At 36.7% G+C, this 27,367-nt stretch overlaps 1 protein-coding gene across 4 annotated transcripts; it reads right to left on the minus strand.

Annotated features, from left to right (window-relative positions):
• Positions 1-127: 127 nt before the first annotated feature.
• Positions 128-27,047, minus strand: LOC106788960 (aristaless-related homeobox protein-like). Of its 4 annotated transcripts, none has more exons than XM_014752720.1 (4): positions 24,903-24,930; positions 6,765-7,030; positions 2,386-2,473; positions 128-1,471 (listed from the first exon to the last, which is right to left on the minus strand). In XM_014752720.1, the coding sequence occupies exons 1-4, from the start codon at positions 24,913-24,915 to the stop codon at positions 1,008-1,010; spliced, it is 831 nt and encodes a 276-aa protein (XP_014608206.1). In that variant the 5' UTR covers positions 24,916-24,930; the 3' UTR covers positions 128-1,007. The 4 variants fall into 4 exon arrangements, with proteins under 4 accessions (XP_014608206.1, XP_014608205.1, XP_014608203.1 ...); XM_014752719.1 differs by lacking the exon at positions 24,903-24,930 and adding an exon at positions 12,606-13,233 and having other exon boundaries at positions 6,765-7,037; XM_014752717.1 differs by lacking the exon at positions 24,903-24,930 and adding an exon at positions 12,606-13,233 and having other exon boundaries at positions 129-1,471.
• Between the last annotated feature and the right edge of the window lie 320 nt (positions 27,048-27,367).

A 27,367-nucleotide genomic window follows, 5' to 3' on the forward strand; every position in this document is an offset into this window, starting at 1 on the left:
GGGAAAGAAACAAATGGTGATTATTTTCCTGCTTGTGACACGAAGGAAGTATAAACGATGTTATAAAAAAAAAAAAAAAAAAGAAGAAAAAAGAAAGGTAGAGAGTAGAGATACATCGCTTTTTGATATTATCTGTTCTCATATATTTTTTAACATAATCGGTTACCTACATATTTACATAAAGAAAACCATCATTATCATCACCACCATCGTTATCATCGTAATCATCATCGTCGTAATCATAATCATCACTGTTTTCGAGTTACACCTGTACTACGTATTATCACACAGGTGTGTAATTTTACAAAATTAACGGACTCCTCCGATCCGCCCACAAAATTTGTTGTTATTTCAAGCATTCTCTTCTTCTTCTTCTTCTTCTTCTTCTTCTTCTTCTTCTTATTTCTTTTCGTTTACTTTTTTAAACTATCGGTTCTCGTTCGGTTTCTATGCATAAACGACGCATAGTTAGTTCTAAGAGCGAATCGCGTGTTTTCCCTCTCTCTCTTTTTCTACGTGTTTACATTTACACTTTGTAAATACATACATACGTGTGTCCCAATAAACGCGACACCGAGCGCGAGTCTTGCATGCACGCGATATCGACTACATCTTTATGATATCGACATATGCAAAAGGACTACGACGGTGAGGCGAACATCAACGACGGCTTACTTGATTGCGTTGTAAGTCAATGCCGACATTAAAGTACACGCAGTAGTAGTAGTAGTAGTAGTAGAAGTAGCAGTAGTGATACTACGTATGCATGCATATTATGTATGTTACGGATTGTCCATGTGGAAATAGTATTATCATTCCCATTTTTTATTTTTCTTCGTGACCTCATCTTGGACTTATTATGGTTCCAGCTAATCACAGCAATTAGTTTTGTTTTGTTTGGTTTCGTTTGATTACCACCAAGTCCATTGAATTTATTTCAATAACAATCACCAAAATGAAACAAATAATCAAAGAACAAACCGATGATCCTCATTTGAATTCGCTTATTAATTATCCGCTTTACGTATAATCTCTTCAGCCTTAACTCTGAGAACCTCGGCGCTTTGTCTTCTGATTTCGTCTTCCGACGACGAGTCGTCTTCCTTCTCGTGCTTCGAGCTCAAATTTTGCGGCAAATTTTGGACACCAAGATTCAACGGGTGTCCATGCAAATGATTCCCCAATGTATGGCCATTAACGTTGTTGTGATTTAATGAAGACGCTGCTGGATTTAGACCAACCGGTAGGACCGTGCTTAAGGACGCCAAGTTTTGCGGTAATGGTAAACCAATATACTGCGAAAGAATCGCGTGCAACGGTGGTAATTTTGGTGCGCTAGCTGGCCAAGGGGGTGGAAATACCGGTGGTATGAACCACGGGAAGGCTCCGCTTGGTGGACCCGATGGATCCGCACCTGGTACACCACCGGCCGATTGGAGTAACCGTGCGTGCAGCGACAACTCGTTCACACCTGCAATCACACGGTAAAACAACGTTTTCTTTCTTTTTTCTTTTCTTTTTTTTTCTGTTTTGTTTGGGAGGATTTATTTTTTAAGAAAGAGGACTTTTCTTAAGGTGGAATATTTTTAAATCAATAAACTATTAATCGTTGCTTTTATTCCAATTACTTTTTTCTTTCTTTTTTTTTTTTTCTTTACTTTGAACTTCTCGGATCTAGTCCCTCAACCCCCTACCGCGCTTCTATGACAAATGCAGAGAAATATTATTAGTTTTATGAAAAATTAACGGACCTTTACTTCCGTCGAACGTCGACCGTCTTGCAGATCGGATTCCACGCAACGGTCGACGCATACTGAGAGGGACACTGAAATTATATGTAATTATTACCGATTGCATCTACCCTTTTGACTATGTTCACCCTCCCTCTCTCTCTTTCTCTCTTTTACTTACACACACACACACACACACAATAATCGTAATAACCCGCACGACTCGTTCGAGTATAAAACTCCAATATCGTCCCACAGTTAAATACTAATGCATTTTTATTTATACGAGTCGAAGGAAAAAAAAAAAAATAAAAATAAAGATAAAAAAATAGAAGGTAAGACTTCTCTACTAAATCAATTTTTAGATTAAATAGAATAATTTTGTCTCGTGAAAAGAATTGACCTTGTTCTTAGAGAAATACCTTTCCTTATTACGACCCCTTTTTCAAGAATTTATCGGATAGAGGAAATTTAATTACCGTCGTGTAGAAAATTAATTATTTTCTCGGTGCGATACAATTTCTCTTCGCGATAAAAAAAGAAAGAAAAAAAACAACAAAAAGGATAAAAATCAAAGCACCGGGCGGTGGTGGTGGTGGTGATGGTGGTATGGGGTTTAAGAAAATGTAATGAATTAATTATCGAGACGACTAACCTCCCTGCTCGACGTGCATAAAGCTCGTGTCCCTTCCAAGAGCTTTTTCTTTCTTACGCCATTTGGCTCGACGATTTTGGAACCATACCTACGAAAAAAAGAAACGGATATATTATGGTAATAGATAATTTATCCAATAAATTAATTAACTTTTAAAACTAACGAAAGAACAAATGAATTTAATTCGTGTTTTATATTATACTAAATTTGATATTAGTATCATTTAAAACTCGTTTATTTTATTATCTCCTTCCCCTTGTTCTGTTTTTTTTGTTTCCTTTTTTTCTTTAGCAGAGTTTTTCGTTAATTCATTAGCAAGAATTTTAAAAGGAATTCGTAGAAAGGCATTTAAAGGTATTCTCTCGTAATTCTCTCATTAAGAGTAAAAAAAAAAATAATAAAATAAATAAAGAGAGAAAGAGAGAGAAAGAGAGATAGAGATAGAGCGAAGAAAAAAAAGGAAAAAAGAAATATCGATCTTAAGCTCAACTTTATCCTTTTCTCATTAAATCAGGAGGAGAATATTTTTTCTAAATTTAATACTCTCTCGACAAGTATATTTAATTCTCCTCGCAATCTCTCTTTCTCTTAAGAATGAAAAAAAACAAAGAAAAAAAAGAAAAGAAGAAAATAACTGGAAATAGAAATTCGAGGTATTAGTAGTCAATAGGAGATACTAGAATTTGTTCGTACTCGCTATGTAATTTTCAACAATTAAATCGCATCCCGAAGCGAGAGAAAGAGTAGATCTTTCTTTAATAAGTAGTAATCCTTTTTCTCTCTATTTTTTCAAAAGGAAAAAAGAACGAAAGAAAGAAAGAAGAAAAAAAAATAGAAGAAAAAAAAAGAAATAAAGAAAGAAAGAAAGATAAAACTAAACTGGCAAGAACGTATGAGAACCTTCGGCCGCGCGTATCAGAGCACCCAACAAAAGCTCGGCTCTCGAGGTTGATTAAGCTAATTGTTAACAATTATCCTGATTTCCTCCGGACCCCCGAGTGGTAGCAGCAACCCCTGCCCTCTCTCTCTCGTTCTCTCTTTATCTTTCTCTTTCTCTTTGTCCCTCCCGTTGCACCCGTTGCCGTATAAATGCTTTCGCTTTCCGCTCGAGTTGTTCGGTAGGATTTTTCGTGGGCATCGTCAGAGACCCCGGCAGCAATAGCAGCCATACTAGCTAAAGCACCAGTACACCAGTACCAGTACCACCAATGGCACCAACAGAACCACCAACGACAGCATCGTCGTTCAACCTTCTCTTTCTCTTTCTATTTTTATACATGTATAAGTGTATATGTATGTATGTATGTATGTATGTATGTATGCCTGGGTGTATACGTTTTACATGCTGCATCCATTGTGTGCCACGGAAATTCAAAATGCTGCCTTTCAGACCGACACTGTTCTACCAACCAGGGTAATAGCAAGCGAATATCGCTTTCCGAATACATGGACACAGTCCCTTCTCTCTCACCCCTCTTAGGAAACATTTAACATCGTTAACGAACGATTAACGTTCTCATTCATATTATATGCAAGACGTTTTTAAAAGATTTTAAACCAAAATTTATATTAATATTATTATTTTTATTGCCAATATGCCAAAAGTTTATTTAAAGAAAATTTCTTGTAAATTCTAATATTAGGTTATCCAATTTGCTGTTTATCCATTTGCTGTTTATTTATTTAGAGACAAAAAATTATACGAATTTATAGAACAACCCTAATATTCATTGGCTCAAAATATAATTTTGCAATGGCATTTACGTATCGAAGAAAAATTATTATTTTTATTAATATTATGAACAATTTGAAATTAAATTTTTCAGATCAATAGAAAATAGTTGAAAGCAAAAGTTTGTCATCGGAGAAAAGAGAAAGTGCTTACCAGCGAGGAAAGGTAGACAAGAGGTAGAGGGTAAGGTCGACATCAAGAATCAAGAGAGAAAGAGACAGAGAGAGAGAGAAAGAGACAGAGAGAGAAGGGAGGGGATACGTCGGGAGAGGTCGGGACAGGAAATTCAATTGCCTAATTGCTGTTAATTATTTAATCGCTCCTGAATACCCTCTAACGCCTAAGTGCTCGCAAACCTTGCAGCGCGTCGTTTAACCGACCCACCGTCAACTCGAAAGTTTAAATCGCCGGCTCGTCTCGAAAACTTTCACTCTGACGACGACAACAACGACGACGACGACGACGACGACGACGACGACGACGAAAACGACGACGACGACGTTACCCTTGTAGCCGCCGGCAGCAACGTGTTACTACTACTACTACTGCTGCTTCTGCTGCTGTTGCTTAAACCATTACGAATAAAGTACACAAGAATATTTTCAAATAGAATCAAATTCAAATCTTTTCAACGCTGTCTCGAAAAGCGTGGGCAAATTTTTCTAATGAAAAAAAACTTCAAAAGTAATAAAACAAAGAAAAAACAACGCAAATATAAATAAACGTTCGACTGGCCTGTCGAGGAAAAAAAAAGAGTTCGAAGCGGGAAAAAAGATAAAACGAACGAACGAACAAACAAACAAACAAATAAACAGACAATAATACAAAATCAGGGTAAAAACAAGAAAAAGAAATATATACCAGAATATAATTAAAAAAAGAAAAAGAACTCGCGAATTGGAAAGAAGAGAAACGAACGATTTCCCATTACGACGACGACGACGACGACGACGACCACCACCATCAGGCTGTCGTGTACTACGATTTCTACAGGTCGATCTCCCAGAACGATACATACATTCGACGAGACGTTAATACCGAAAAATGGGGTAATTTTGCATCCAGAATCGACGCGCAACGGTGGTAACGTCGATGGTGGTGGTGGTGATGGTGATGGTGACAGCTGTACCGGTAGCTAGCTAGCTAGGCTAGCTAGAGATAGATAGATAGGAAAAGAGATAGATTCGGCTGTTGTAGGAGGATAGGATACGCGTGGTAGGTGGACGAAATGAGGGGTAGGAGACAGTGACGAAGAGGGAGGAAGGTAGAGGGAGAAGCGCGGATAAACGGGGGATGAACGCAGTGGGTGGAGAGGGAGGGATGGGGAGAGGGGGGGGTGTAGTCGGAGCGCAGGATTTCCTAGATTGAAATAAAGTGGCCGTGGCACCACTGCGCCGCGGCGGATCATTTAGCGGTTTTGTCGAGCGACGGCCAATTGCTGGCATTGTCGCTTGGCTGTACCACAATGGGCCAATCGGAATGCTCTCTGTCTCTTTTCAGCTCCGCGCCACCCTTCGACGACGGTTCCCATCCAACCCTCTCTCTCTCTCTCTCTTTCTCTCTCGCTTTCCATCGTACACCGTGCTCTCACTCTTCGTTGCACATCTCTCGATTCTCTTCAACCCCCTCTACCCACCCTGTGCCCCCCGGACCCCTTCCCCCTTCCTCTTTTCCCTCTTTCGTCTTCCTCTCCTTCTCACTGACTACTTCTCCGCGACGTGTGTAAGGGTGTCGGAATAGTCGAGCTAATCGAGTAACCGATTTCCGTTCATGAAAAAGCGGCCGATACTCGAGCTAGGACGAATCGATTCCAAGAGACGTTGAAAAATGTAGACATTATCAAATATTCACCCGATTGGTTGAATGCTTTCTATGAATAGACTGATTCATAAGTTTTTTCTCTTTTTTTTCTTTCCATTTTTTTTGTATTTTTTATTTATTTATCATTCTATATTTCTCTGCGTTCAAAGTGGAGTTATCTTTAATAGTCGAGATATTTTTAGAATCTTGTCTGTTGACTGTATCTTTATTAACAATTAAATTCTATACAAATATTTTGTTCTCTTTCAACTAACGCGAGATAGCAATTGTCGAATAAAAAAAAAAGAATAAGAAGAAAATGAGGAGGATAAGCGAGACAGCAGATTTTGAGGACAATGGCGTGTAATTAGTTGAGTGGCACCCTAACGTGTACTCGCCATAAAGGTTCCTAACTTAAATGTGTGCTTCTACGGATATATCTGTATACTAGTTGAACGATGAGCTTGTAACTAGGTAGCTTGTCGGATATTATACAGGGGGATGAATGATCGGTAATGCTTCAAATGTATCGAGTGTCCAATCTTCTTCGACGTCTTATCAAAGTTGTAGCGAAGTAGAACCAAATGAAATTTATTCATCTAAATTGTCCGGCAAAAAAACACACACACGCACTCCCGCGCAAAAAGGGCAACGAGAGAGTCAAAAAATAATATTAATGTTTTTTTAATCTTTTGCGCTTGTGCCTTTTTGTAATTTTTTCATTTTTCTTCGTTCTTTCTTGTTCTCGCTCAATCTGTTTCTCTCTTTCTTTCTGTTTTTATCTGTCTGTCTATCTCTCTCTCTCTCTCTCTCTCTCTCTTTCTCTCTTTCTTTCTACCTTTCTCACCTGAACTCGAGCTTCTGACAGGTCCAAACGCATCGCCAGTTCCTCTCTTGTGAAAACATCCGGATATTGCGTCTTCCCAAAAGCATTTTCAAGCTCGTGTAGTTGATAAGTCGTGAATGTTGTCCTCGACCTTCGAACCTTCCTCGGTCTGTCTGATTCACCGAGATTCAACGAGTCGTGAAGCCCGTCGCTCATTTGATGATCGCTAAGATGTCCCAGCTCGGTGTCACCGTTATCGCCAACTGTATCGGACGACGTCGCATGATCTGCAACCAGCATGCAAAAATATCCAAAGAACGGTTTTTAAATATCAAGGAGAAGAAGAAAAAGAAGAAGGAAAAGAAACACACAGAAGAAAATAAGAAGAAATCAAAATTACGCGTTAGAGAACTCATTGATGACACCTTACGTGCCACCACCGTAAAAAAAAATTTTTATTTGAAGGGCCGCGCTCGTGTCGGGGTACCTACGTTCAAACGAGGGTTAGAAAAGAGTAAAAAGGGGTGATATATCAAATGATGAAAAGCCTTCGATACTTGAAGCATCGAATATGAGAGAGAGGGCAAAAGAGAGAGAGGGGGAGAGAGAGAGAGAGAGAAAGAGAGAGGATGGAGGCGATTAAGCAAAATCGTCCACGCTACCAAAACGAAATTGACGTTTCGTTGATATACGATGAAATAGAAACGCGGAGAGGGGATGGTGCGGGCGCAATTTCATTTTTAAGCCGCACCAGCCAGCGACCGGTCCCGATATATTCGATACGCTCGATGACGTCCGATCGGCGGATTTGCCAATTTTTAAGCCTCGTTTGCTGCTTCATTTTTTTATATCCGTACTTTTTATATATATATGTATATATATATAGATAGATATGTATATATGTATATATGTATGCATATATATAGATAGATAGATATATATATATATGAGAGCATACGCACGGAGGGATCGAATATGGACAAGAGAAAGAGAAAAATAGAAAGAGTGAGAAACAAAGAGAGAGAGAGAGAGAGAGAGAGAGAGAGAGAGAGAGAGAGAGAGACATACGCGTACACTTTTGCGAACGAAACGAGGGATCGATATATGCATAGAGATTATTTCTATATGTACCGCGTCAGTACTTAAAAATCGTTGCTGTCAGTGATTAGTAAATATCGAGAGAACACGACGCACCCCACGGCCTTCGTTACACCCTCGCACCCCGTTACAAACGGCCGTTTCTATCAGGTCCTACGACCCATCCTTCTCTCTCTCTCTCTCTCTCTCTTTCTCTCTTTTACTCTCGCATTTTGCATTCTTCATCTCTCTTCCATTTTCTTTCTCTTTCTTTCTCTCTCTCTCTCTCTCTTTCTGATGCTTTCTATCCTTCCACGAGCGCAACGACAAGAGTTTAAAACCCCATTAGGGCAAACTACACGCATATAACCTATAGGTAGAATTCCCTTTCCTTCCACTTGCTACCGAGTAGGCGAGAAGTCGTATGAGCACACATGCTACCTCCTCAACTATACTCAGAGAATCGAGTTCGAGGGTGTCGAATCGTTACGAACACGGATCTACACGTATTTGCGAGATAGGAATTAAAGGGGTGCCGATTAATCGGCTTCCAACTTCTTTTGATCTTCCCGAAGATCTTTCCAGATCCGTATACAAGTGTGTATATATATATTCGTAAATTATTTATTGTTGTACGCGCATGACCTCTCTCATATCTTTCTCTTTTTTTTTTGTTTCTTCTTTTTTTCTATCTTTCTTACGAGACATTAAAATGATGATCGATGAATTGTGCTACTTTTAATTTAACATAAAAACAGTGGAAAGAACAAAAAGAAATTCATTGAGGTCGACTCGTGTGTGTTTGAAATAATAAAATGATTAATAAAAAAAAAAGGAAAAAAAAAAAAATACAGATGCTAAACTTCTTTCTCGTACGAGATGATTAATTGACGCACATTATTATTCTTATTATTACTTTGACGTCGACCCTCCCTCCTCGTAAGTAATTTTTTTTTTCAAGGCGTATACCTTACATACCACGTTAATTCGCTTTCAACCCTCTTTACGACATCGACCATTATCACGGATATTACCCTGGCACGCTTTCCACGACGTTTATTATGAATTATCGGTGGCTTTAACTCGATAAGCGAATCGCCTTGTTATCGAGAATCACCGATAAGACTTGGGAAATTAACGAATCATAACGTTTTATGAAAATTCTAGGTACCATCATTGTTAAACGTATACACGTATAATATATTTGTTATAATATGTTATTAAAATCGTGCGATATCGAAGACCACGATAGATCGAAATCTGACATAATGATCGAGCTTATGTGCCACTCACAAAAAAAAAAAAAAAAAAAAAACTTCCTTCCAATATTTTCGTTTTTAATGTTTTTTCTAAAANATCGAAATCTGACATAATGATCGAGCTTATGTGCCGTTTATATAAACGTTTGAAAATTAGAAAAAATATCTTCCTTCCAATATTTTCGTTTTTAATGTTTTTTCTAAAATGAAAAACTAGAAAATACGTCTTTTAACATATCGTATGTGGTATCGATACATAACCGATAAAAATTCTATAAATATCTTCGATAAAAAGGTTTTTTCTCGTTTGAATTTTTGTATTTCTATTTATTTATTTTTCTTCTTTCCTTGTTTCTTTTTTTTTTTTTTTTCTTCTTTTTTGTAAGCATCGAAAATTCAAAGAACCGGTTAATGAGTAAAACTCTTTTCCGCTTCCGCCGTCTAACTATCTTTCTGATGAACAAATTAGGGTATTTATTACTCAGGAATAATAATGCTAATCCTTCTTTTCGATGCCGCCGTAGCCAACAGTTTAAATAGCTTGCGATGAGTCGGATCTAGAATTGGTGTGCATGTGCACCACGCGTAAGCGTACGAGAAATGGTAGAAGTAAGACAAGGACAAACACAGTAAGAGAAAGAGAGAGATAGAAAGAGAGAGAGAGAGACAGAAAGATAGCACCACACGCACGTTTCAACACACACGTCCGATGTAATCGCACTCACATGTTCGTAACAAACACCGTGAGGCTAATCCAAGTTGAATAGAGAGATTTTAATGTTTTTATGCTAGAGCACAATGGGGTACCCACTTGATGCCTAGCTCTCTATTGCTTTCTATTAAATTTACGGCCCTACCACAAACTATCGTGGTAGGGGTGGATTCAAGTAAAAAGGGAGTACATAGACCAAAAAAAGAAAAAAAAAGGAGAAAGAGAGGGAGGATCGATCATTCCGCTGAATAAAAAATTTATTTACCATGGAAAGTGGCCACATGGCTCATGTCAATCTTTGTATCAATCCTTGAAAAAGAAAGGAAAAAAATACATGAAATAATTTTTTCACTATAAATATTTACGAGTAAAATAAAATAATAATATTAATAACAATAATAAACAAAATAAAATATAATTTTTTTTTTTTTTTTTTTTTTTATTATAATACTTATTTATATAAATATTTTTCCAATTATATATCTAAATCATGTTTAATGATTAATTACCAACACGTTGAATTAAATGATCAAAGTTGAAAATAAACGTCGTTTAGCTGCTAATTCAATATTACGGGGAAAGAGAATAAAAAGTATAATAACAAACGTTTATAAAGCACGAACACGCGTTTGTGTTTAAACCTTTCCTCTTATGACATTTAATATTTGTATATAGTATATGTAACACGTTCATAGAAAATTCTCAAACCTCGATGTAATTACAAGCGTAATTTGTAATTTGTGACTCCGATCGAGGTATCCATTAAATTTATATTTAAACGAATTAAACGATCCGCGCATTGCGATTCCATATGTAAATGATGAATATTTGAAGAGAACGTGTACTTTATTAGAGTTTAGTAACTATCTACACAAATACACATAAGTACGTGTAAAAGAACATCTTCGATTCTAAATCATTTGAAATGTGTTTAACCCCCCCCCCCATGATTTACGTACATTGAACGAAATAAAAGAAAAGTTGATTACAACAAACTCGATGGTCAACTTCACTTATACACATGGTCTTTACACGCTACACACACACACACACACTCATGCATACCCATACATTTACTCGACCTCACGCTTACGTTCAACTTCACACAAACACCTACGGTCAAACCCACTAATATATTCGTAGGTTGGTGGGATCATGCAACGATGGACATCGACGTTGGCAACTGCTTTAATTACAACGGATAGCAGTACAGGTGAGATCCGCAACGTCACCGCGATTTCTACCACAATCGAGCAGAACTAATATCCATTGAGCCTACGTTCAATGGACATTGATAACGCGTCCCGGAAGTCGAACATCAAGCTACACCGAGATACAGAAACGTAGAGAGAAAGAGAAGGATAGAGAGAAGTATAGAGAAGCTCATTAACACCATAATTACCTGTTAACACCGATCTAACCACGTTTCCTCCAAATGATACTTTTCTTTCAAATTTTAATTCCTTGTTATCTTATTTGAACTACTAGGTATGTAGGTATACGATTTTGTTAACAAAATTTCTTATTAATCTATTCAATGTCCGCATGATTTCATTTTTTTTTATTACGAATAAAATACATTTTTCTTGGATAAATAAAAAGAATAATACATCATCCATTTTGTGGTTTAAAAATAGAAAAAAAAATATTTTATTTATCCTATGTGGAGAAATATATCCATTCGATAGAAACTTTTCTATAGAATCATAATTGTACGCTCGTTGCTACAAAAGACGATGATTCACGGGTAAATAAAAGAAGAACCAAAATAGGTTATCGGTAACTTAAAGGATTTTCAAATTTTTCGAGGAAATTGTCATAGAACAAAAACAAATTCTTTTAAGGATTTAAATATAATCCTTACGATATAATCATATAAAAATATTATTATCGGTTAACAATTATCTATCCAAAAAATTCCAAAGGAAAAATAGAACCATTGAACATGTTTCAAATCTTGAAGATCCATAGATTCGGCCGATCGATTTATTCGGCTAAAAAACGAATCCACATTTCCGCACTTACACACACACACACACATACATACACCTACGCACACGTGATCATACTACACAGTTGGTAATTTTTTAAATAATAATAGTAATTTACAATAATGTTTCTTTTGACTTTGGGGAAAAAAAAAAGAAATGTTCGCGTGACGTAACGCATTTTATAAATCCACACATTGCATAGGCATATAAATAAATACCTAGATCCTAACCAAAGATTCGCATAACAACGACGACCTAATTACGTTACCGTCGGTACCCTTTTCTTTTTTATTTTTATTTTTTTACACAATGACCACCAACAATTAAAGCTTTGGTAACATGCGTGTGTGCACTTCGAAGATAGCTTTATTGTCGATGTAACTTGCGTGAGAAACTAACGCGATACCATTAGATCGCCGATTGATCTATCGATCCTTCCTACTTGCTCCTTCCGTTTAAATGGGGTTCGCACTCGGGCCGATCACGTGACTCTACGGGAATACTCGATTACACCACGTTCATCATCATACTCCATCAAAGTAAATTTACCTTTACGATAATGAATTGATTAGATGCGCGATAACATTTGTACAATAACAATTAAATAATTTTTGTTTTTGTTTTTTTTTTTTCTTTTTTTTTTTTTTTTTATACGAATAAATGAAAAATATTTCCTCTTACAATTAGAAAAATAAAATCGAAACGCGTCAAATCAAAATGGATCTCATGCTAGAATGAAATACTCAAAAATCAATCGCGAAGAAACAAAAGTAAGGAAGAAAAAAAAAAAGAAAGTATTAAAAGGAAAGAAAAAAAATTGTACCTTCGTCTTTGGCATGGCCCAAGATCTGATCGATGCTGTAAACGTTTTTCTTCTGATTGTAAGTTTGCGCCATAATATCACCGGGAAAAAAAAACGATTTTCCTTAACTTGATGCTGGAGGTGGGAGGAGAGTAGTGATCCTCCTCACACGTGGATGATTTTCTTCTTTTCTTTTTTTTTTTGTTCTCTTTAAACGTCGAAGAACTTTTCGCAAATAGCCGTAATAAAACGAAACATATAATTCAAACAACAAAATAAAACTTAAATAAATCAATCACGAATGTCACTCTATCGACGGCGATATATATAGATATATATATGTATACAATATATATATATATATATATATATGCATATATGTATATGTAGATTTCACAGGGCGTATTTTTGTTAAATCGAACGTCCTATTTCCTCCAGGTCGCACATGTACAAATCGCGTGACGAAAATCGAATTTCCCGCTTTCTTCTAGATTCGTTAATACGTACGAAAGATGATACAGGTTGTGTACCTTACGAACCATTCGTACATACGCAATACAAATGGATACGCGAGTTATACATGGAAAAGGAAAACAATCAGAATAGGATAGATAGATAGATCGATCGATTGAATGAAAAAGAAGATCAATGAAAATAAATTAATGTAAAATCAAATATATGTAAAATGTAAATAAATGAAATATGGAATGTGTGTGTATGGATAAATAAGAAATAATAATTAAATAGATCGGAGAGAGATATGGTGCAATAGGAATAGACTGATGGAAAATAACTTATGAAAAGGATTGAAAAAGGTAAAGAAATAGATAGAAAATATTATCGTATGATAGAGAGCGATAGAAAGAGAGTGAAACATCCGTCCCGATGCTCGACGCGACTCTCCACCTTCCAAAGAAAATGCGTCAATCGACGGCGCACCACCAACTGGCTCGTCGGACATGAAAGCAGCCCTTAATATCGCGTACACCCGCCCCACCTCGCAACCCCTAACACCGCCATATTAGCCCCTCGGCCAATGAGGGTGCGCGCTTTTCACCCAAAGCCACCCCGTTGTCGGGGGTTGAATGAGGCCTGGGCGGGGAATATTTTGCCCTTTCCGCGTAAATCCCCGGATTTTTTCTACCTTCTCCTACCCTCTCCACTTCCTCCTCCTCTTGCTCTTTCTCTCTCTCTCTCTCTCTCTCTCTCTCTCTCTACCACTTTTCCCCTTCTTCTCTTCCTACCTGGAAAATCCTTTTTCTCTCTTCTACATACACCAGTCACCATCTTTCTTTCCTTTTCTATCTTCGATCCTCCCACAACATTTTCTCTCTTCTTTCTTCTTCTTCTTATTTCTTCTATACGTATATATTCATCTTTCTTTAACTTTCGTATAATTCACACACACACACACACGCGCGCGCGCGCGCGCGCGTGTGCCTACTGTCTCTTTTTAACTCTTCAAATGATACTTCACCGATCGACAACAAGCTAAATTTCGGTGATCGACGATAATTCGCCACGATATCTGCTCTAGGAGAATTTCGTTTCTCGAGGATCATCGCCCATTCTATTCTTACTCCGATCGAAGTAGTGTCTACCAATGAATCGGATATCTGTTTCGTCGTCCTCACCTTTCTCCTTTGCGAGACTATCTGTTCTTCTCTCTCTCCCCCCCCCTCTTCCCTCTTTTTTTTCTTCTTTCCTTTTCTCGTAATATTTATTTGTCCTTCGATAGATCTCTCAACGTTATTTACTCGTCTTTAGGAATTTTTGAATTTTTAATTCTTTTGTTTAAAATGATTGCCGAATTGTATTGTTTTATAGGATTTTAACACAATGATCGAAGGAGATAAATATTTTGTTATACTGCAAGTGTGTGTGTGTGTGTGTGATTCGCATCACATTACCTACGGGACACGTGCTCTTCACGGATTCGATATCTGGCAGCTGTCGAGATTAGGATATATATATCGTTCGATTAAGTATAAATTTATTATACGAGTTTCCCCATAATAGCTAATAAAATTTATCTATCATCTCATCATTTTTGTCGCATTTGTTTTATCTCTTCTTTGAAATTTCGCTTATGTTAGATTTTAGTTTAAAAGTAGGAAAATCCTATTATTTGAGTGTCGGATGTGTTCAATTAAGTGTAAGTAAAATGAAGCATAACGGTTAATCCTATCTAAATGCTACTGGCATACGCAAATTGAAGGGGAAAGAAAAAAAAAAAATATAATTATTTAAGTAACAAGGTTGTACTAATTCAAAGATTTACTTTTCTTTAGACTAATCCTATAATTCGTTTAATCCTCGTTATCCTTTTGAAAAATAGGTTCATCAAAATAGTTCAACAAAATAATTCTTTTTTATCTACTTTCTAACCTAAAACTACAATAACCATCTTGTCCTAAGTAATCCACTTTGCTGATCTTTTTCCTTAAATCTTTTCTATGGTCTCCGAATAATCTTAAGATCTAGGCTTCTGTTCACCGTTATTCACACTATCTTCTCTTATATGTATATGTAAATAGGGTATATGAATAATAACATCCATCATAGAATCTTTAACGTTTTTTCCTTTCTAAAGATATGTTGAAACACCTTTTCGAACATCTATAATTGCTCACCATAAGCTTCCGTTATACTAACAATACATTTAGTCTACATTTACCAGTTCAAATTATTATTGACATTTTTCTATTTGGATATTTGTTTATATAAGGTATCCCTAAAATGTGAACACCTTAATGAGATTTTATATGCGTCCAGAATTTAAGGGCATCCTATATATACGTCTACTAAAATTCCTCTTATACCATAACCAAATTACTCATGTCATTGTTTTTTTAAAAAATAAAAATTTGATGGGATTAAATTTTTTCATTGTAAACACGGTTTGTTAAAATCAGACATTTAATTTAACAAATACTCAAATTTATACCAATGTTAACTGAATGCAGTACCTTAATATTCTACTTGGCAATTTTTGTTACTACAATGCGACAAAATCAAAATTCGCCGATGTCCAAAAGAAAAAAGGAAAATCAATTTCCACTACAGATAATACAAAGATAAGAATACAATTGTCATTAAATTCTATAATAAGAAAATACAAATCCTGTTAGTATTAAAATAAATATAATAATATTTTCTTATCTTTAATTGCAATAAATAAGTAAAATTAAAAATAAATAAATATTATCCTCTTATTACTAACAAAAATCAGAAAATTCAGTCCTTTAAGTATAATTGCAATAATTGTAGAAATTAATTTAACAATAGACAAACTCGTCAATACCCATTTCCTGTTAAAAATGAAACAATGAGAAAAACAAAAAAAATTATTATAAATGAAAAATGATGGGTGTCGGGGGGGGGGACAAAAAAAGAAGAGAGAAGAAATTTTGTAGAAAGGTGTTTGAAACGTGAGGTCCGATTAAAGAGTAAAATGAACGTATATGTGTATATAAATAAAAATATACATAGTTCCTATAGACTAGGAATGAGAATGAGAAAGAGAGAGAGAGAGAGAGAGAGAGAGAGAGAGAAAGTCAGGTTAACTTTATGAACAACAAGGTAAAAAGAGGAGAATAATGAAGATACAAGGAGGGTGGTGACTTTGAAGAGCCATCCGGCGATGATTAAATCTCTCTCGGTTTATTTGGCCGCACAAAGCTCACCAAGCGAATGGCACAAGATCATAGTAGATGCGATGCCATACCAGAGCGTATAGCGTGCTTTATAATGCAAATAAACCGTCGCATATAGGGGCCACTACTTGACTGCTCTCTGTCAGGACACGTAACAAAGTTTTGGTATTATACCTGTAACGGGACACAGCCGTTAGGTATCCATCCATCTATCCATCCATCCTATGGAGCGCATGAATTTTGGAATAGGTTAAAACAAAAAAATGTCACACTCTGTTAAAGTTAGAACAAACTTTTTCATACAAACTCTACCGCCGGTATAATAATCATGGATAACGCACCGATTCTAAAACTGAAAGAGAGATCAAAATTCTTTTCGTCCTAAAGCTCTCTACCGTAGTTAACCTTCTGAGGGAGGAACTATATCATAATTTATCATATAAACGATAATATTTTATTGTAATAACAATAAATAAATACAATTTAAGTACTTTTCAAGCTTGAATTTTTGATAATTAACAAATTTTTTTCATTAAAAATGATGTATCTCTAACTTAAATTGAATTTTTAAAACATCACGACGAATTGACTAGTCATCATCATCATCATCATCGATAAGATTATCAAATATTTATTATTATCCTTGGACATTTAAAAAATGGTCTAATTGGTTTGGATTTTCTACAAAATGTTTGTAAATTTATCAAATCGTACACATGTTCCGCTTAATCTCAACAGCCAATATGCCTTCTTGCTGTAATACTAATTTGCACGGAACTAATGCACAATGTATAATCAAGCGCATTAAAGCAATTCTCAATGATATTTAGAGCTGTATATATACATATAAATACATAAATACATATATACATTTATATACACATATATGAACAGATATGTATTTGATACATGATATATCATAAACACATAGGTGGATATTCAAATGTATTTATTGTATTATGATTATAGAAGCCAAAGATAAATGGATCTCTAATGAGCTTAATTATCAATAAGAAAGTTCTAATGGTGGTATGCTTCATACAAACTAATTAACGTTGATCCGGATGTCTATTAGTCTCTCCATTTATCTACCCATCTCTTTCCTAATCTCATTCAGGTATTTAGGTGTTTCTCTCCTCCCTTCATACTCGAAAATCCATTTAAAAATAGCATTAACGTGATAAAATAATATTAATATGATAGTTAGAGATTTTTTTGACGATTTCATAATTTGTATATTTATTTATATTGATACAAATTAACAAAATTAATAAATACGATCAAATTTGATACGTTTAATTCTTAAGACTAAGAGAGGGAGAGGGAGAGGGAGACAGAGAGAGAAAGAGAGAGAGAGAGAAAGAGAGAGAAAGAGGAAAAAAAAAATAAGGATCGTTCCCTTTGACACGATTTTTCTATACCAATCGCTCGTGAGTATAATTGCTAGATCGTTGCATTCGGGATACGTAAAAGGAGTCGAGAAACGAGGTAAAAGGAGTCGACGTTCTACAATAAGCAACATTAAATCTGCAAAAGAAGAAGGGAAATTCTCCTTTCGAGAATAAAAGAGAAAGAGAAAGAGAGAGAGAGAGAAAAAGAGAAGAAGTGGAAAGGAAGCAGATACAATTCACAAAGGATTCGTCGGACCGGCCAAAAGATCAAACGGTTACCACCCTCTTCGTCACTTCCGTCAGCCATAACTAACGTACCTTGCTAAAGTGTCGAAAGTTAAATCATCTTCTTAAAAAACAAAACGAAAATATTTCCTTCTTATCTTGTGTGGCTATCTCGTAAGAAAAAAAAAAAAAGAAAAAAGAACAAAAAAGAAAACAAATAAATAAATAAAATTTTTAAGTCGGCTAATTTTGACGAAAATATAATTATTTAATATTTAATTTTTTCAATTATATTATAAATTGTATCTTTTATATAAAGGAAGGATAAATATAAATAATGTCACTTAAAATAAAAATATTTGCTATTCGTTATTTATGTTTAAAAATGTTTTCAAAGTAAACTCAAAAATTGAAAAATAGAACGCGTGTGTGTGTTATCAAAAAATAATATAGACTTTCAAATATTAAATAATTAATTATACACGAGTGTGTTTTTTCTCTTGGCATTCTATCTTTTAGTAAAAAAATTCTAGAAATTGAAAAATAAAATTGTAAAATAATTTGTAATATCATCCCTTCTCATGCTGTTTACATATCGAATATCTCGTTAATCTTCTATAATATGTATCAGATTCGAATAAAAATGTTATTATCTTGTTATTTAATCTCTCCTAACCTTAGCGAATCAAATTGACGGAAGTCCTTTCTCTTGACAAAAGAGAAGAAAAAGAGTATCACATCGTGAATCGTCGTTTACGTATACGTTGTAGACTTTTTTATCGCGAGGGGGTTGGAGAATGGGGACAGAGGATGGGAGTCGGTTACCAGCGTATCAGAACCGTCATTATTGCCCCCTGAGGCCACGTGTGCATTGTTGTCGTCGAATGTAAAGAGAAGAACTATCACGGAGGCTTATAAGATGAATGAAAAAGAAAGATGAATTTATCTATCTGTGTATCGTAAGATTTATCCTATTTCTCCAACGAAATCCTTTCGGCGCCACTTCTTTTCTTTGAAAAAGGGACCAAAGAAAATAAAATTATAAAAGAAAATACCCGTAAAGGAAAAAGAAGCTTATGATTACGTACGAGGTACAAATAAAGAGATAATTTTCATAACTCGACCACAGAACCGATTATGATTTTGCTTTTGACACACACACACACACACACACATAGAGACAGAGCCATGCATTACAATATACGTATCGTAGCTTCCCCTTCTACCCTCTACTCCTTATTCGCGCTCGCGCGCGCACGGAAACCCTTTTCAGTCCACTCCAATTTTATAAAGCCCTTCTACATGAGAGTTTCAGACTTATAAAATGATTTTAAATATATTCCCCCATCTAAAATATCTATATTTTTGGCTAGCTGCATTAAATTGTATCGCCATTAAAAGTCATCCGCTTAAAAAGGGCGACGGAAATGCCCCCTGACTGGTCAACTTTATAATACATAGTAGTGCCGATTAAAAACGTACTTACATACACACATATATATAAACATTTAGTATGTAATATCCTATGCATCAAGAAAAATTATTTTTTACCCCATAATACCGAAAAAATTAATTGCAAATTATTTATACTTCGTTCTACCGAATTCGTTAATCTATTCTAATAATAAAGTAATTAACAACGATTACATTTTTAAAGTAAAAAAAGAACATTTTTCTTGTTTAAATTATCATTAACAAATAACAGAGAGCAAAGAATCAAACTACGATACAATAATCTACTGTGGATGTCCCAAATATTACGATACCAAGAATAAAAAAATAAAACACACACATAAGATCAATATTAATTCGTTAATAGAAGCTTGTATTATTTTATTTTACATATCAAAATTCGAATTTTCAATTAGTGTTATATTCGGTCTACGATGAATTAAAAAACAATTTTATTATTTGTTTAATTCGATAAAGCAAATTTCAAGAAACCTCTTCTAGTATAATATCAAAGAAAAGAAATAAAAAAAGGAGTTAGGATATCGATCGAAATATTAGTAATCGTAGGATCCAAACCCATTCTCTTTTTCAAAGTGATCCTCTTCCTTTTTTTTTTTCTTCTTCTTCTTCTTCTTCTTCTACTTTTTTCCTGTTAACACTCCCGGAAGGCTCGAATCCTTTTCAGGCGACAACAACGCGGTCGAGCGACTACAGGACAGGTGAAGCAAGGGACGTACGGAAAGAAGGAGGATGAGAAAGAAGAAGAGGAGGAGGAGGAGGAGGAAGAGGAAGAGGAAGGGATAGGCAAGGGTAGTGCAGGCTGAGAAGGGTAGCCGGGGGTTCCCTCACTTTCTTCTCTCTTTCTCTTTCTATTTCTGTCTATCTCTCTCTCATGGTTATATATCAGGAGCGTCGCGTTATTGGCCCCTGAGGCGCCACCGCGCTTTGTTGGATTGCTCACGACGCGCTGGATAAACCGAGGACGAAGAACCGTTGACTTTTATAGGATAAACGAGGTAAAGACTGCCCCACTCGTTCCTTCTCTCTCCCTCTTTCTCCCTTTCACTCTTTCATTCTCTCCCTCTCTCTCCCTCTCTCTCTCTCTCTCTCTCTCTCTCTCTTTTGCTCTTTCTTTCTTTTGAACATAGCCAGAGCTTCGTGTATCTTCACATTTTACGTCTAATAAGTATTTACTAAAGTAATGTCATATTCTCTTAACATCCACGTGTGTTCTACCCTGATCGTATAATGAAATTTTTTCCTATTAACGAACATCATGTAATTTAACGTTACAAATATATAATCGTCGTTGATAATTGTCATCCATATTGTAGGATATATTTATTGGATATATTTTAATAGTCGTTAATTTAAAAAGAAACAAAAAAAAAACACACACACACAAAAATAAAAAGAAACAAAAATAAAGCTAACGTACTATCTCATATATAAAGTATAGTCGATAGTCAGATAGATCAAGAGAGGAGATCGAAGGCAACAAACAGTGGCTACGTCTCTGCTAAATAAACCGAGCCTCCACCCCTTTTTACGGGGGTTGCTCGGTGCGCCCCAGCGTGGCTGCCGGGATTTTATTAACTTCTGCACAACGCCGGCGCGCCGCCAGGTTTATATCTCTATCTCTCTTTATCTCTCTTTTTCCTCTCTCAATCCGGAGAGAGAAAAGAGAGAGAGAGAGAGAGAGAGACAGAGACTCCAACAAACAACCAAATAAAGAGATAGTAATTATTGTGTTTGTACCCAGTTTATTTCTTCGGTCGTGCCTTTCTCTTGCTCACGGCCATCAAACCATCGTGGTCGGGTTTCTCCCCATTTCTCCCTCCCTCCATTTTCTCTCTCTGTCTCTCTCTCTTTCGTCACCCCTTTGTAACAGAGAAAGAGAGAGAGAGTTTGTGCTAGAAAAACCACGGTACGTTTCTCGCTGTTTTCTTTTTTTGTCCTCACCCCCTCGTCACCTTCTACTTCGTTCTCTATCCGTTCATTCTTTCCTCCTTTTTTCTATTTCTATTTCTATTTCTATATTTTGAAATATCTTTTTGTAACAAGTTAGAAATAAAATAAATGATTTATTCAATTCCAATTGTCATCAGGATATTGTAAAACCAAGGTCCAATTAAATGATTGCGTCAGGGTTGATTTAAGCTTATTCCTTCGCAAAATAATTCTTTCAAAAATTGTTCGAAACGTTATTCAAATAATTGTTCCAAAAACAAATCATTACGTATTTTTATGTATACACACCCTGCAATTTAACGTTGAATCAAATCTGAACATGCAATCCTATTTTATTTATTTACACGATCTCTCCTTTTTTTATTTATCCTTTTTTTTTTAACGAGTAACAGAGAGAAAAAGAATAAGATATATAATATAGTAGTAAGAGAAGAAAGAGCAAATTAGTTTACTTCTCGAGCGCGAATCTCGTCTAGAGGACGAGCAGCGTTAAAAGGACATGAGTGCCGGAGGGAAGGTATAAACGAGGCGGATACCGTGGCGAATTACATATATAGATATCACCGAAGAGAAAGAGATAGATAGATGGACAGATGAGATAGTAAGAGTAGACGAAGGAAAAGAGGAGACGAAGAGTAGACGAAGAGAGAGAGAGAGAGAGAGAAAGGGAGAAAGATGAAGGTGGAGAAGTAGGTACCGGTACACCGGTTAGGAACGTTCGGAAGTCCGATCAGAGCCATTGGCTTTGATCCGTATTGCGTGGGTAGCGTCCTGCACGTGGCTGAATGCCACCCCCGTTTCTGCCACCGAGCGTTGCCACCCTAACGTCCTCCACCTTCTCCACCTCATCCTCCTCTTCGAGCGAGCCCCCTACGGCATTCACAGAGAATCCCAAATGATCGTGAAATAACCGCTCACTTATATCAATTCACTGGCTCCTCTTTATAAAGGCGCATTCACGCGTGCCATCCACCGTCCACCACCACCACCACTACGAACTACTACTACTATTAGTACCATTACCATCGCTATAGTCATCCCTTTTTACTATCACCCACGTAAACCCTCTTCTCTCTGTCTTTTCCTCGCACGATGACGCGTGCCTTTTTCTTTTTTTTTTCCTCCTCCTCCCCCCCCCCACTACCACCACTCCGATGCCCTTTTTCTTTTCCTTCTTTTTGTTCTACCTTCCGTTCGCCCTTCTTCTTCTTCTTCTTTCTCCTCCACTTCTTTCAACCAACCCCTCAAACGGCATAACCTCTTCTCCTTCATTCATCCGATCTTCGATCTGCCACCCCTTTTATATTCTCTCAGTCTCTCTCTCTCTCTCTTTCTCTCTCTTTCTTCTATACGGGAAGCAACGATAAATTATCATAGTCGATTAAGCCAACCGCGTAGAAAGAAAAAGAGAGAGGGAAGCTTCCCAGTCAATCTCCGAACTTTATCAGATGGCTCTTTTGACGAACAATCTCACCATGTTCTTTTAATCCTTCCTTAGACAAAGGATCAAGATAACCATCGTCAATTGACAGATACATCATGAAACATAATGTTATGGAAAAAAAAAAAAAGATCGAAATAAAATTTAGAAAAAAAATAATAATAGAAACAAATATTTCTTACCCTTTTAAAGACAGTCAAATCGAGATCTCGATCTAATTGTAAGACAGAGAATGATAGCGATTAAAATATCGCAACACAAAAAATATCGACGAAGAGTCGGAAGGAAGATAGTCTAAGGGTTCTGTCCTGTTTTCTTTTTTCCATTCTCTCCCCCCCCCGCCCCCCACCCTGCACCGCCCCATTCCTTTTGTTTTTTTTCTTTTTTTCTTCATCGGTATCTAACTCGGTAAAGAATTCTTTCTGACAGTGAGATTTCAAAGATAGAAAGAAAAAGGAGGATGAAAAGTTTGGAGAAGAGGAGGAGAAGAGGGGGAAGGAGGAGGAGGAGGAGTAGGAGGAGGATTGAGAGGAAATATAATTGAGCGATTTGAGAAGATTTCTACGTGGGGAAAAAAGATAAGGGGTGGAACAGGGGCCGCCGCGATAAAGTATAATTATTTTCCGATAGAGTGGACATTATTCAGGAACGAGCGAAGAGTTATTGGCGATATTCATACTTTTATTAAACGACTGTCTCCTCCCACCCCTCTTCGTCCCCCCTTACCTTTCGTCACCGTGCTTCATCCTTCAGTGGGGGGGGCTTTCACCCTCCCCCACGCGCTCTACAATTCTCTTTCTCTATCTTCGTGATTCGCAATCGCGTTGTTCTTTCTACTATTTCAATACTCCTTTCCATCCTTTGCATTGTTTTAGATTAATTAATGTAATTAGTGTATATTGATAATCGCATTCTCGCAAGTTTTTTCTTTTTCATTCTCTCTCCCTCTCTCCCTCTCTCTCTCTCTCTCTCTCTCTCTCTCTCTCTCTCTCACTTTTTTTTATCTTATTTTTAAGAATTCATTTTTTATAGAGACAACAAAACAAAATTGAAAAAAAAGATATTCGTAATCGATTTTAATATAAAAAAGGAGATTTGATATGTATCCTAAGTATTATGTATACCTATGTATCGCCTTTTTAACAGAAAATCAACGTATACATAAAACGATCAATGGAGAAAGACTTTTTGATCTCGTTCGACGTCTTAGTATTCTTATATCTATGTAAATGTGTAGGTAGGATAGATATTATTGTCGATGTTCGCGAGGTGTCCTATACCTACCAATATTTCCGCGTTTCTCTCTCTCTCTCCACGACTTTCTCTTCCTACCTTGAAATATTTTACATTATAAAAGGAGCCGCGCCTCGCTGTGCCGATGACACGCTGATAATGATACTCCGCAGCTATTCAGAAGCCAAGTAGCATTGTTAACTTTGCAATAAAACTGGGGGGGTGATGTCGGCAAGAGAGGATGAAGAGAGAACAGGCCGAGAGGCAAAAGAGACGAGGAAAAGGGGTGATGTAGGATGATAAGGGGGAGGGGCAGGAGAGGGAGAGGGAAAGGAAGAGGAGGAAAGTAGGGAGGAGGGTGGTAGTGATGATGGAAAGAAGGAGAGGGGGTTAAAGCGACACAGAGAAAGCGAGATCTCATCTATTGTAAGGTAAGGGTTGATAATAGGTTGACATCTGCACTCAGCAGCCCCCGGTTCTAGCAGCTCGTTGGAAACGCAATTAATATTCGTAATTATGTCACGTCTCCACCCACCGAACATCCTACCTCACCAAGCTTCACCAACTCTCTCTCTCTCTCTCTCTCTCTCTCTTACTTCTGCTCCTTCTCCTCCTTTTCCTCATCCCAGTCGTACCCTCTCCTTTCGTCATCATTATCACTCCTCCACCCACCACCGAAGAAGGATTTAACGAGATAAGTTACAATTACGACATCGGCGGGACATCTCTTTCTTCCCTTTTCTAGATCCGTCGAAATACATCTCTCGATGAGAATAAAAAAATATTTAAAAAGTCATCAAGACAAGAATTCGATTTCTAAAACGTGAGCTTTTAACAATGTGATCAAAGCAAAATGAAATTGTGTTTCGTGTTTAAATACCCAGGATGATTGTTGTAATATCACGCATATACACGCGTAATCGATAAAAATGTTGAAAATCCTATTTACCTTGAAGAATCATTCCTCTTCACTCCTCTTATATCTTATTGTTATGTTCGCCACTACGGTCTCCAACATAAACCTCGGGTCGTGCCTTCGTAATACGCGATAATGAATGTGAAATTTATTTGCGGCATTGAAGCAACCGACCAACCGTTCTTCTCGGCTGGACCCCTTCGAAAAACTGTCAGATACAGCTTACCACCTACCGCCAATTCTAATTGCCATCGAAGGTGTCGCTTCTTCCATCGCATTACCAAAGTCTTCTATTTTCTATTCGAGCGTTTCCTATTCATCTATTGTAACGAATAAAAATATTTGTTCAAAATATTCCATAAGATATCTTATAATTTTTATCAATTATTTTCATCCGCAATCCCTACAATTTAGAAAAATTTAAACTTTCATCGTAAATTTTTAATCAATTAAAAATTCGATCTCCTACCAGTTCTTCAAACAAGTACCTGCAAAAATCGAACATGTCTTCAATTTAAAAGATTTAAATCCTTGTTGTAAAGCGTGTCAAAAATTATTACAAAAAAAAAAAAAAGTACATCTTATCTATTATATTATTTCTACATTTTTAATTAACCAAAAATTTAATCCTACTAATTGTTCAAGCATAGTACATACCTACTTGTACAGACTAAGAATCCGTTCAATTTAGCAGACTTAAATCTTGGTAGTTATCGATCGAAGTTAAACTATCTACTTACTAACTCTTCACTAAAGCTAAAATATTCCTTTATTATATCTAAGTAAGCTCTAGTAGATTACGCGAATACCTAAGATATTTCCCCATACTCGTACGTATTACCCTTAGTTCGGTACCTTCACGCGTCCCCATCGTCATCCCTTATTACAAAATATATAATTCCCTGAGACGAGAGAAAGAGAATGAGAAAGAGAAAGAGAAAGAGATGATAGAGAGACTCAATGGGCCGGAAATTACGCAACGGAACTTGCGACTTCTCTCGTCCACCGAAAGCCCGATGTCCAAATAGAAAATGGATTAAGAGCATCGAGCTACAGTTTCGAAGCCAAGTCGTAGATATTATCGGTAATAGCGCAATTATGATAATGGTGGGTAATTCTGTACAAAATTCGGATAGAGAGAAAGACAAGGAAAGAGAAAGAGAAAGAGAAAAATAGAGAGAGAGAAAGATTGTGCGAGAAGGAAAGTGGAAGGAAGAGAAAGAGAAAGCCAGAAAGAGAGAGAGAGAGAGAGAAAGGCGGCAGAGAAGACAAAACGAGAAATAGAGAAAGAGAAACAGAAAGGGAGAGAGAGAGAGAGAGAGAAACAGAGTCGAGAGAACTGAGACTGCTAATGAAGGAAACAGTTAGATTCAAACGGCCTCCAATAATTATCCTGCCAGCCATCCATATTATAGTCTTGACAATGCACGAAATTGTTCACACTTCCCTTGACAGTGCATCTAACGCTCTATAGTTCCCGAATACCGGTTGGAGGACAACGAGGAGGAAAAGGGAGAAGAGAACCGAAGAACCGAACAACGATGCTAAGAGAGTGTGAGGTAAAAAAGTGAAGGACGTTTGAGAACTTTAGACTACTGGAATCAAATCTTACACTATTACATTTATCCTCTCACGTCTAAACTTATACATTTATTACGTCGAACATAATTGTTTTCCTTCTCTTAATAATAAAACGATATCGATAATCCTCGTATAAAAAAAAAAAAAATAAAAAAAAAAAAAAAGAAATTATAAGGTCGTTAAATTTTTACATATTTTCTTTATTTTCTTCTAATGATCTTTCGTTAATATCGTTTTTATTGCATCGAAGTGAACTGGAAAGTATATACCTAGCAAGTAGTTATCTTTCTATCTGGAGATATTATCTCTTTCAGTCGATTAGCGTTCAGTAGCAGAAGAAGAGGGAAATAGAGTAGTTCGGGGTGGGGGTGATCTTCGAAGCCGAACGAACGAACGTTCTTCACCGCGGACAATTAACCGCGATCAATGAAATTCCCCGCGGCAACCGCGGGAGTCGTTATTATACCACGAGAGTTGTTATACGCGTGCAATTTGCAAATCCCACCCCACGCAGACTCGCGCTCGTGATTGCGGACCTCTTAGGAAATATAATCAGACCGATGAATGCACACACGTCGAACGATAGTCGGACACGTAAATTCATGTCATTCGGGATCGAGCTTGTGGAAATCGCGCAGACCTCCCTTTACCTCTCTCCGCCCCCCTCCGCCCCTCATTCCTCACCCCCTTCTCGTTTGCTCACTCACTCATTCTCTCCCTCTCTCTCTCTCTCTCTCTCTCTCTCTATTTCACTCGCTCTCTTGCAATACATACATACATACCCATCGTACCTCTCGACATTGATGTGTTGATATTAGTAGAGCTAATTTGATAGTTTAATCAATTTCCGTAAGCCGACGGGAGTTTAATAGTGATGTCATCATTTGCAACGGGGCACAATGGGGTTAATCTCGCTC

The sequence above is a fragment of the Polistes canadensis genome, unplaced genomic scaffold, assembly GCF_001313835.1.
Source record: "Polistes canadensis isolate GaletaPanama2010 unplaced genomic scaffold, ASM131383v1 scaffold_158, whole genome shotgun sequence".
In the NCBI taxonomy this organism is placed as follows: Eukaryota; Metazoa; Arthropoda; class Insecta; order Hymenoptera; family Vespidae; genus Polistes; species Polistes canadensis.

What these genes read in the sequence shown, in the direction of transcription:
- LOC106788960 (XM_014752717.1), bottom strand. Translation starts at nt 12,678, where the DNA reads ATGGCGCAAACTTACAATCAGAAGAAAAACGTTTACAGCATCGATCAG. An exon ending in GGGCCATGCCAAAGACGAAG is followed by an intron (nt 7,031 to 12,605) that starts GTACAATTTTTT and finishes TGCTGGTTGCAG; the next exon opens with ATCATGCGACGTCGTCCGAT. An exon ending in TATGCACGTCGAGCAGGGAG is followed by an intron (nt 1,472 to 2,385) that starts GTTAGTCGTCTC and finishes GTGTGATTGCAG; the next exon opens with GTGTGAACGAGTTGTCGCTG.